This window comes from Arvicola amphibius, chromosome 1 (genome assembly GCF_903992535.2).
Source record: "Arvicola amphibius chromosome 1, mArvAmp1.2, whole genome shotgun sequence".
Taxonomy (NCBI): domain Eukaryota; kingdom Metazoa; phylum Chordata; class Mammalia; order Rodentia; family Cricetidae; genus Arvicola; species Arvicola amphibius.
The window spans coordinates 135,111,774-135,124,206 of NC_052047.1; the positions used below are offsets into that span (position 1 = coordinate 135,111,774).

At 38.0% G+C, this 12,433-nt stretch overlaps 1 protein-coding gene across 2 annotated transcripts in view; it reads left to right on the forward strand.

Moving 5' to 3' along the window:
- Zranb1 (zinc finger RANBP2-type containing 1) overlaps positions 1 to 12,433 on the forward strand; it is a 60,976-nt gene that overhangs the window by 29,886 nt on the left and 18,657 nt on the right. For both annotated transcript variants that reach the window (XM_038314567.2, XM_038314585.2), the window contains one exon: positions 10,448 to 10,635. In XM_038314567.2, the coding sequence (XP_038170495.1) occupies positions 10,448 to 10,635 (188 nt within the window). The remainder of the gene's footprint in view (positions 1 to 10,447; positions 10,636 to 12,433) is intronic.

The window sequence follows — 12,433 nt, forward strand, 5'->3', positions numbered from 1 at the left end:
AAACACCAGTGTACAATAAATAAATAAATCTTAAAAAAGAGTCAAAGCACAGAGTGAAAAAATCCATTATAGTTGAACTGTAGAATAAAACATGGGAGAGATAATCTGTAGGAAAGGCTGAACTATTTGAGGCCTGTTCACCTGGATAAGGAAATTGAGTTCTCAGTGTCAGGGCAGCAGCAAACCTTTGAAACCTCTGAATGGAGTGCCTCCATCTAAGTGATGGTTCTGGCCACAATATAGGGAAAAGTAAGTGGGACCAACCCTTGGGAGGAGCAGGCCAGAGGTAGAACTGGCAAAAGTTGGAAGACTTTATATCGTACTGAGACGAGGAGGAGTTAAAATAGCCGGGCTTTTGATTTGGATAGTAGTATAGCTAGAATATAAGAAAGAACAGGGTAATTTTAGACATATGAGGATGTCTCATGTATATATTGTGTATAAGGGCCTGAAACTATTGGGCAGAATACACCATTTAGTTTTACATGAATGGTTATATTGGGCAACCGTGAGTTAAGCTGTGGAACCTTCTCCTGCAGTAGGAAATAATGGGGACTTTGCTGTTTGGTGTTATTGACTGAGAAACAGCTAGCTTTGTGTTCTTCTGGATGAACTCAATATTTTAGAACATGCTTCCTCACTTGATGATTCACTGTTTTACTGGATTACCAACTCATAGCCCTCATATCATATATCACCAAGGATACCTATGAATGTGGCCCAACACAAATTGCAAACTAAAAATATTCAAAAATGTTTTTGTGTGTTATTTTTTCCCCACCTCCCCCAACTTGATTACGTGGTTATAAGCTGCTTGAACTCTGTAGATGACAGTGCTGTATCCTAGCGTCAGAAGGTTAGATACAACTGCCAGACCTTTCTAAAATGGTATAATTTTAAACAAAGTCAAGATACCATTGGGGCTGGAGACGTGGTTCAGTGGTTAAGAGCATTGCCTGCTCTTCCAAAGGTCCTGAGTTCAATTCCTGGCAACCACATGGTGGCTCACAACCATCTGTAAATGAGATCTGCTGCCCTCTTCTGGCCTGCAGCCATACACGCAGACAGAATATTGTATGCATAATAAATAAATATTTTTTAAAAAAGATACTATGAGGGTGTATGGAATCGATTTTTGTTGTTGTTGTTTTGTTTTTTTGAGACAGGGTTTTTCTGTGTAGCACTGGTCATCCTGGAACTCACTTTGTAGATCAGACTGGCCTTGAACTCAGAAATCCACTTCTGCTGCTTCCCAAGTGCCTGTGCCACCATGCCTGGGATGAAATTTTTGTTGTTTGAAAGTCAGAGAACTTTTGGATTTGACTGCAGTGGTGAATATGGGTTTGGCATATATCTCTATATAATTTTTAAAAGGATGCTTTAAGAATTCTCCGTTTAAAAAACTCTAGTTGTTTAGTTCAGTAATGTTTTAGGTTATCTTAAAATTAGAAGTCATGTTCATTTCTCTAACTTAGTAATATTTGTATGTACTTCTGATGGCTTGTCCCAAAGATGATTTCGTAATTTGTTCCTTTAAATTCTTCCATTTTTGCGTTTTTGTAGCAATTGTTTCTGCCCATCAAGATCCCCTTTCTTATGAAAGTATCTGTGAGTTCATATATTTACCCATGACTTTGTGATTTATATTTTCACAATAGTTGGGTTAATAGTCTGAATATAGTTTATTTGATATAGTTCTATAATTATTAATAGATTACTTAAAAGATATCAGGAACTTTTTTTCCTTACTTTATTGAACCTCCTATTTTTCTAAAGAGTATGTTTTAATAAACATTGGGATTGAAAAGAAGTTAGTCTTGATTATAATTAGATTTAAGAAATTATTTTCAGAGTTGGAGAGATGGCTTAGTGGTTAAGAGCTTTTGCTGCATTTGCTAGGTTTAGTTCCCAGTATTTACATTGTAGCTCACTACCATCTGTAACCCCAGTTCCAAGGGATTCAATACCTTCTGGCCTCTGGCAGCAGACATGCACATAGGATTTATGCATTTAGGCATGCAGGCGAAACACTTATATACACATAAAATACAAATGAATAATTAAAATTAATTTTTTTTCAATTTCTGATTTCCTCTTTCTGTCTTCTATTTCTCCGTCTCTCTCTGTCTCTTTCTCTCTCTCTCTCTCTCTCTTTTTTTTTGGTTTTTCGAGACAGGGTTTCTCTGTGGCTTTGGAGCCTGTCCTGGAACTAGCTCTTGTAGACCAGGCTGGTCTCGAACTCACAGAGATCCGCCTGCCTCTGCCTCCCGAGTGCTGGGATTAAAGGCGTGCGCCACCACCGCCCGGCTCTTTCTCTCTCTTGAAGATGCCTGTTCTGAGATACTATGCTTGGAGTAAAAATGGCTGGTCTGAGCTTGTTACTTTTGGTTATACATGTGAAAAATGCAACTAGGAGGCAGTTTGTTTGGTCTGCTCAAATTATTTCTGTAGTTGTCACTGCTTGTGCCTGTTTGAAGGCACGGTTAAAAACATAATGGGTTTTAAAGTAAAATTCAGCTTTTCATCTTGGAGAGATGGCTCAGTGGGTAAAAGTGCTTCCTGTGTGAGAGTGTGAGGACCCAAGTTCAGATTTCAGCACCCATGGAAAAAGCTAGGAATGGCCACAATGTGTAACCTGTCTTCTGTATAACTCAGGATTGTGGGCTTCCTGTCTTAATGAGCCTATCTCCAGGTTCTGTGAGGGAACTCGTCTCAAAGGAATAAGGTGGAGAGCAATAGAGCAGGGCACTTGATGACATTTTCTGGCTTCTGTAGACATACATACACACATGCATACTCACAAAAGATGCAACTCTTATTTGAGTATTAAGAGTTCCTTGCAAAAATTTGAGCCCAGGTTTATGATTAAATTATATCTAAGGATATATATAGATATGTGCACGCACGCGCACACACACACGTATGTGTATATATATATGTGTGTGTATATATATATGTATATATATATTTTTTTTTTTAAAAAACATGGTTACTGGGTGGGAGAGTTTCTTGTTAATATGCAAATCAATTAAATAATTTAAGCCTTAGGTAGAGGAACTGCCTAGACAATACAGCCAGCCATGTCTGCATCTTTCTACTGACCATTCTCTAGGACATTCTGAACACTACCATTTAAAACTAACTTTTCTCTTTAAGGGTTCCTGAAATTGTGCCTGCTGTCTCCAGGTCCACCCTGACCCCACAGCATAAACCATGCTGTGATGTTACACAGCTACCATAGAACTCCAGGGTAGTGTTGAGCTGGCCCATGTGGGTTCAGGTAAGTCCTGGCTTTTTTTTTTACCATTTGGCATTTTTTTCAAAGTTAGTTACCATTATGATTTTATATCATAAAGGAAAATAAGGCAAAACTTTGAAAACTGTGCCATATATGGGGGAAAAATAAGTCTATTATTTAAACATCTAATGAGCCAGCTCCAGATGCTAACCAATGGAGTTCCATAGTAGCTGTGAAGTCCCCAGTGAGTTTTTGACCTGTGGCTTCAAAATCTGTTAAGCTCACTCTGGCCCAGTTACAGGACAACATGATGTAAGCTTTCCTGCTGTAGCTGCCTCTTAAAGATTTTATTTGGTAGCTAGTAATATGTTATATGCTTTCATTTACTTAAAGACTACATAAATTAAAATTTTCATTAACATTTTCCTTATCTCTAATTGCCAGTAGTTGAATGTATAATGAAACTGGGGGTCAGTTTTTAGGCTGCTGGTTGGTTTGGAGTTAGTCTCAGAATGCTTCTAGTTGTCTTTACTTGCCTTTATAATAATACAAAGGAGGAGGAGCAAGACAGAACATGTAGTGACAGACGTGTGGGCCATGTCCCGCCACCCGGCTAGCTTTACCTGAAATAACAACACACAAACTGTATTCATTTAAACACTGCCTGGCCTATTAGCTCTAGCCTCTTACTGGCTAATTCTTACATTTTGCTTTAACCCATATTTAATAATCTGTATAGCACCACAAAGTAGTGGCTTACCAGGAAAGATTCAGCACGTCTGACCTGGTGGCTGGCTTCATGGCATCTGTCCCAGAGAGGAGAGGTATGGCGATTGCTTGAAGCATCTGCCTCACTTTCCTCTTCCCAGCATTCTGTTCTGTCTACTCCACCCACCTAAGGACTGGCCTATCAAATGGGCCAAGGCAGTTTCTTTATTAACCAATGAAATCAACTCAAATAGAAGACCCTCCCATATCATTTCCCCTTTTTCTGTTTAAACAAAAAAAGGAAGGCTTTAACTTTAACATAGCAAAATTATATATAATAAAACAGTTATCAAGTAAGAATTACAGTTAAAATATTTATATCTATTTTATCTTTTATCATAATGAAGGAAAACAACTATAACTATCTATTCTTCAACTCCATCAAAGACTCCAGAAGGATATAATATTACCTAAGCAAACAAGAAATAAGCATCTTCCAAAACTCTAGAAATGACAGAGACATCTTGCTGCCTGGACAGTCACCCAAAGTTCCTCTGTACCGTTGGGGCATCCATCTTCGGCCTACAGGCCCATAGCTTCCAGCAGACTTTTCCATAAAGCAGGAAATTTCAAAGACAGTTCAGTCACTTTCTGTTGTGTCCTGCAGAATGCCTCGCAGACTCTTTCATGAATCAGGACCCCCGAAAGATCATCTCACCTTTAGGCACGTTCAGCAGTCCTCTCTCTGAGGGTTCTCTGTGTCCAGTTTATAGAGCAGTTTCTTGCCCAAATGGCTATCAAACTCCATAAGGAGCCTCTTCAATGCCCATCTTCTTCTTGAAGTAGATTGGTGCTGCCAGGAGCAGATGTGTCTCATTGTCATGAAAAGCCCTAAGTTATTAAAACATTTAAAATGCCATATTCTGTAGTCTTTGAAAGATATGAAGAATGTCTATCTGAAATATATCTATGTACATCTAGAAAATCTAACACGACTACAAATTTGACTATTATAGATGATTATCTATTAACCTATATTTCCTAATTATACATTACATTCTTGAATGAACTACACAATCACAATACCATAATCAAGAGCAGAAATACATACACATATAACAAAATTGACCTTAAATCTCTATCAATAAAGCAAAATCTATACCAATGCAAATTATTCATATCTATATCATATCGCCCTTTAAATGTAAAAGAACATTTATAAACAATATTTGGGAATATGGGCGCAGTTATTTCTCTCCAAACTGATTCCTGCTGAATGGGGGCGCTGTTAATCAGATCTTTCATGGTGTAACCTGTGTGCTAGGAACATCTCAGTCACCAGTTGAGTGAAGTAATTTTTTGAGGGTGTTCACAGCAACCTTTCAGGAGGGTGTGGTCTATCATACCACATTGGGATAGAAGCAATCCACAGTGTCTCATCCTCTGTGAAAACAAAAGAAGAATCTCTTTTCCAAAGTATTATATCCTTAGATCCAAATTTTGAAGTCAAGATATTTTCAAAAAATCTATCTTGGATTAGTTCAGCAGCATTTATAAATAATTATCTTTTAGCAGCTGTTGCTCCTTCCTCAGCATTAAAACAATTCAAAGAGAACATAATAGTATACAGTATCAAGAGTCTCTGTGTATTTTCCATCTTTGTGTGGCTTTACTTAACCTCTATTTCATTATTTTTACTTTTATTTTTTGAGACAGGTTCTTTGTATATCTTTGTCCTAGAATAACTCTGTAGATCAGGCTGTCCTTGAACTCTCAGAGATCCATCTGTCTCTGCCTCCAAGGCATTGGGATTAAAGGTGTGTGCTACCACACCTTGAAGTTACAGAGGTCAATCTACCTCTGCCTTCCAAGTGTTGGGATTAAAGGTGTGTACTACCACACCCAACTTTCTTTCTTCTTTTTTTACCCTAAGAACGTTAACCTTTAGCCTGCATATATTTTTAAGACATTGTAAACCTTTTAGACGTTTTCTTCGACTTTGAATCTTTCTTTTACTATATATCTCTCTTTTGTGACCACATGAGTCTTTAATTTACCAAACAATATTGGTAGGACTAAAGCCGTGACTTTGACAGCTAGATCCAGCCCATTCCTTAGCTTTCTGTGATTCCAGCCTTGTGGCTGAGATACCTGCTGTAGCCATTTTTATTGCCACAACTGGCATTTCAAGGTCCCTGCCAGCAAGCAAGCTGCAGCATTCTGCTCACAGACCACAGTCAGTCAGACTGCCTGCCTGAAAGAGTCAGAGTTTGCCCTGGCAGGACGACCCAGAAAGCCAGCATTTTAAAATGGCACAGCTTTTTTCCTGCTATGGCTGAAAACCGAAAAACACGCGTTTAGCTTTTCATCAACACCATTTAAGTGTTTCGTGGTAGGACCTCTTAAAAGAGCTGCAGGGTTTTGCAGCTAAAGCTGAGTCAGGAAGCTTCTCTTAGATGAGTGTTTGTTTGCCTCTAGCAAGCAGAACAGACCCAAGAATGAAGCATCTGCCTCACTTCCCTCTTCCCAGCATTCTGTTCTGTCTACTCCACCCACTTAAGGGCTGGCCTATCAAATGGGCCAAGGCAGTTTCTTTATTAACCAATGAAATCAACTCAAACAGAAGACCCTCCCACATCAAGAACATACAATGTAAGTTTGTTAAATTAAAGAATACTGAGGCTTCAGTTACTTTTGGAGACACTGTGAGTGATCAGAAGCCTAAAGAACAGGTATAGATTTTAGAATGGATCAACTCCACCACCCACAGCCTTTGTTCTGTAAAGTTAGACTTTAACACTTAACATTTATTTGCTGCCTTTTTCTGCCTTACTGTGCTTCTGTACTTTTTCTCTTACTTTTATCCTTGATGTTAGATGTTGCTAAAAATGTAAAGAACTTGGGGACATCTTTGTGATTGTGATACCTTCCCCCTCCCTAAGCAAAAAAAAAAATGTGGTAGTTAAAGTTTAATTGCATGACACAAGTTAGGTCCTTCTAAATCTCAAACCTACAGTGAAAACTCATGTAAGAAACTCTAAACTTGATTAGTAGCTCTTTCTGAACACTAATAAAATTTAACAAAACTTGGACAGTTTCATGATGTTCTTATGAACTTTGATCTGTAATAAATTTACCAGTTCTTGAAGCTGTGAGCTCTTACGGTTAGTGAACGCTACACACACACACACACACACACACACACACACACGCACGCACACATATGTATGTGTGTGTGTGTATATGTATATATGTATATATATATATATATATATCCAAAGCATAAACAGTAAATGTTATTAAAAAGAGATATTTTGTTCCTTTTTGTGTTGAGAAGGTTGGAGTCTTATTCTTTTGCCTCCTCCTCCAGTTTCTGTTTTGTGGAACAACAGCATAGTCCTGCTTGACTTTAACAAAAATTGGGAAGAGAGAATTCAGTATTTTTGATGTTCAAGTCAAATGAAAATTCTGACTGGTTCTGTGTATTTTGGTTCTGTGTAAGTGACTGAGCTTTCTATGGTATGATACATATAACATGGAGTTCAGCATTTGAAATTCTGGATACTTTGAAGACAGGCAGGCAGTAGTAGTGTCAGTTGTAGTCCCAGGCTTAGTTTACACAGTTCAGTGTGCTGGTTGGTCTGATCTCCCCACCCCATGTGCCAGTGCTAATTTCAGACATTCTTCAGAAATATTTGTGAGGAAATGAATTCTTAAAAGAACTCCTAAGACATCAGCTATACAGAGACTTAGCTAAAGAGTGAAGGCAGTTATTTAGAGGATATTTCCTTCTTCTAAACCAAAGAAAGTAGTTACTTGATATTTAGCTTTAGATTGCTTCACATTTGTGCTGGGGGGGGAAGCATTTTAACACACAGCAATTTCATACATGTCTATACATCTGAATACATATGCACAAATCTTCCTCTTTGTCTATTCAGATAAATTGATCAAGCTCTTGGGTTACTTTTAGAATTTGGAGCATTTTATGTGTAATACGTAGTTTTTTTAGGTTTTAAACCAAAAATCTGTAGAAGTTTAGAGATGCAGTGTTTTCCTTTCCATGTCAGGAATCAAACTCAGTGCCTTTCGATTGCTAGGTATGTGCTGTACCACTGAATTAACTCCAGTCCTGGTTCTGTCTCTGATAGGACTGAAGGAGAAAACAGTTGTCTTTGTAAAGAAGCATTGTAGGGTGGGTTATAGTGGCACATGTCTGTAGTCCTAATACTTGGGAGACTGGGGTAGGGGAATTGTCTCCAGCTGGAGGTCATTCTTTGGTACATAGTGAGTTTCTAGACTTGGGCTGCACTGTGAGGCCCTAGCAAACAAAATAAGATAAAACACCTATAGAAACAAAAGGAGATAGGGTGAGTATAACTAGTTCTAAATATTACAAATTGCATTGAATTATTTTTAGACTTTTTTGTATATTTGAATATAATTAGAAATAGGAAACTCTTTAATGATAGATGATTTTAATAAGCAGCACTACTTATGTCTGTTCTTGAGCTTTGTGCTTCGGGAAGATGTTATGTTGTCTCATGCTAACTCTACTACAGTTTGGTCCTAATGACTTCTAGGGCACTTTTCTTCACAAGGATGTTTTGAAAGCCTTTATGTTTAAAGTAGATGAGGGCCAATTTTTATAGTTGAAATGTATTGACCCAAAATACAAACTAAAATTTCTGTAAGAGGCATTCTTAGTTAATAACATGAGGGTTTCGGCTGGTTTTGTTTTTATGTTGTTGGGATTGAACCTAGGTCTTCATATACGCTAGGCAAAAAAAGGGTCTACCATGGAGCAAGCTTTACTCCCAGCCCCAATATAGTGGGCTTTTATTTATTTGTTTGAGTTGGAAAGCTGCACTCTTGTTACTTAGGCTTGTTATGCTCTTAGAATCACAGGATCTTCCTGTCTGAGACACCTAAGAACAGGGACTACATAGTCTACAGCATCATTTCTACTTTCTCATGAGCCCTTAACTTGAAAAATTTGTATGTGCATGTTGTGGGTATGGTGGGGATTTAGATTTGCAGGAAAGATCCATAACTCTTAGGAGTTTGAAAACTTTTAAAGCTGACCTTCATTCCTCACAGATGTGATTTAAAAGGATTTGGGGGAGAATAAGCATCAATGTGCTTAGTGTCTTTTGTGCTCTTTATTGCACTGTAGCACAGTATTCAGGATGCAACAAATATCCAGTGAGTGTGGCAATTAAATGGTCAATTTTAAGATTGGTTGTCTTTAATAAAGAGAGGACTGTTTCATTGTACTAGGTATAAGGAGTGTCTTTATCTCAGTTCCTAATTCAAAAAGGTATTAAAATGCCTTTTTAAAAATACACTAAGAATATTTTTAGTTAATCTTAGCATTTTACTCAGAAGATGGACTTTATTTTTTCTGATATAACTTAGGAAGCACTGAAAAATAGTTGGTCTGATAATTTGTTTTACTGTATTTATTGAAAGCTAATATACACTCTCATCCCCTCCCCCAGGCTGTTTATTATCCATATTGTTAAGTAATTACTAACAATAATTTGTATTAAGATTAATAAAATGATTTAATGGGAATGGAAAGTTTATGGCTTTGAAAAAGTGTTATTTTTTGTTCCTGCTCCTAATTGTTTTATTTTAGCATATTTAAAATTGTGTAGTATAAGTTTTAACAGTTATCATTCTCCGCCCTTTCTCTCAGTGTATAGACCAGAATGGCCTTACAGAGGTCTGGTTGCCTCCGCCCCCCACACGCTGGGATTAAAGATGTATACAACCCACTTTCTTTAGGGATATTGCTCTCTAACACAATGGAATTCACTGTGTAGCCTGGGCATGTCGTGAACGCAAGTCCTCCTGCCTTTAACTCCCAAATGGAGAGCTGTAACACAGTTGTGAACTGACACATGCAGCCATTTATGAACAATTTGTAATGTGTATAAGGAAGTCTTGACTGTGGGAGATTCTTAATTCAAAATGCTGTTAATTTTTACTTAAAATGAAAATTATTTTAGAGCTACACAGCAGTGTAGAAAGCGCAGTTTTTGTTTTATTCTGCTTTAAAAATTCAGGGTAAAGGGCAGAAATAGCCATACACTAAATGGAAGCACATGTGCATCTCTGGGTTTTGCCATCAGGATGAATGCAAAGACAATAATGGCTCATTTTTTTCTGTGAAGTCTGGTTTCTCAAATTATGTTGTCCTTATTCATTTTTAATCCATTTACTGTATTCTAACAGTTCTTTAAAGTCTGCCAGAGTATGGAGCCTAGCCATGATGGTGAGGTAAGTGCCAAACTAGGCAGTTCTAGTTCTAGAAAGAAAATTTGAAATGGTAGGGAAATACTAATTTTCCTTATTTTCTCTAGGACATGTAAATGATGTCCCAGGATTCAGGAAGTACAAAGGAATGTTAAAGAATTTAGTGTGGTTACTTCACCTGTATATGCCTTTTGAAGAAAAACAGATTTAAGTGCTTTTCTATCTTGGTGCTTGTTTTAGGGGTGGTGGAAGGTGATTTAGCAGCCATAGAATCATACAAGTCATCAGGAGGAGACATTGCACGTCAGCTCACTGCAGATGAAGTACGTTTGCTGAACCGTCCTTCTGCTTTTGACGTTGGCTACACCCTGGTACACCTGGCCATACGCTTTCAGAGGCAGGATATGTTAGCAATATTACTTACAGAGGTAAGTGTGGCATTTTGTTTATTGAAACCAGGACTTGTATGTGTTTGGTAATGTTCTTTTATATTGAAGAAATAGGTTCTTTAGTTGTTGTTGTTTTTTTTTTAATTCTGTTTTTTTTATTGCTATACTGTGGGTTGAATGTAGGACCTTGTACATACTAGGCAAGTGCTTCACTACTCAGCTATATCCCCAGCCCTAATTTTTTATTTTTAATGTCACAGCATTTCTCCAAATTCTTAAATGTTTTTTAAAGGATTTATTTATTATGTATACACTGTTCTGCCTGTATATGTCCCTGCAGGCCAGAAGAGGGCACCAGATCTCATTAATGGTTCTTGTGAGCCATCATGTGGTTGTTGGGAATTGAATTCAGGACCCCTGGAAGAGCAGTCAGCACTCCCAACCTCTGAGCCATCTCTCCAGCCCAAATTCTTAAATGTTTTAAACTTTTTTACTTGTTGTTAAAAATTGTTTTAATTTTAAGAGATTTTTTTTAATGATTTCAAGATTGATTGATTTATCTATTTATTTATTTTTTTTAGTGTGTGAATGTTTTTTGTATGTGTGTGTATAATTTGAGTGCAGTGACCTTGGAGGTCAGGAGATGGTGTCTCATCCCTATGGAGTTGGAGTTATAGTTGATTGCAAGATATCACATGGGTGCCAGAAACCAAACCCATCTCACACTCTGCAGGAATAGCTTCTTAACTACAGAGCCATCTCACACTCTAGCCCCTTCAATTGTATTTTAAAGGGCACTCCTTCCCTGATGTGGTAGGTGCTTGTTTTGTTTGTTTGTTTAAAAGATAGGATCTCATTAAATCAGGATGAGCATTGTAGGTAGCCAAGGACTACTCCTTGAACCACTAATCCTGTCCATTTCCCAGTTGCTTAGATTGTAGGCCTGTTTTACCATTCACACACACACCCCAATACCTGCTTTTGGTGGGGAAGGTGTGGGGGAGTTCAGGACAGGGTTTACAGCTCTGACTGTCCTGGAACTTGCTTTGTAGACCAGGCTGGCCTGGAATTCTGAGAGATCTGCTTGCCTCTGCCACCTGAGTTCTGGGATTAAAGGCATAAGATGCCACCATCTGGCTCTTTTTCCCTTTTGTGATGAGAATTATGTGTTGCCTAGACTAGCCATGATCCCTATACATAGAACATCTAGCCTCGAAATGCATATTCATACAGTTTCCTGAGTTGACGGAGCTACTGATGTACACCACTGCTCCCAGCAATATAGCCTTTTGAAGCAGGACTTTTTTCCATAATATTTGAGTCATTGGGTTTGATTAAAACACATAGGAACTTACTTTTATTTTTTCCTTCAACTAAGAAATACTTATTTAGTGCCTGTGTTACATTCCAAGCTCTGTGGCTGAGAAGATAGAATTGTAAGGGTGTTGTTGACTCTTCCTTTATTGAGTTTCTAGAGAAGTGGATAAATGAATGGGTATTTCTGTATAGTGTGAGTAAATGACCATTTGAGTACTTACGAAAGAACTTGGGAGGTATCTTCACTTCCTGCTTAGCAAGTCACATTTCATCAAGTTTCCCTCTCCCTCGCTCTTGCTCTTCCTTTGGCCTTGCCTTCTTCCCATCATAGTATTGCAAGTATACTAGGCTAGCTCGCAACTTGCTATGAAACTGAGGATAACCTTGACTTTTTAACCCTTCTTCCACCTCCTGAGCACCGGAATTACAGGCTTGCTCTGCTGCACCTAGTTTGTACTATGCATGGGATGGATCTTGTGCAGAATACAAGGCAAGCAGTCTGCCAACAGAGTTATACCCC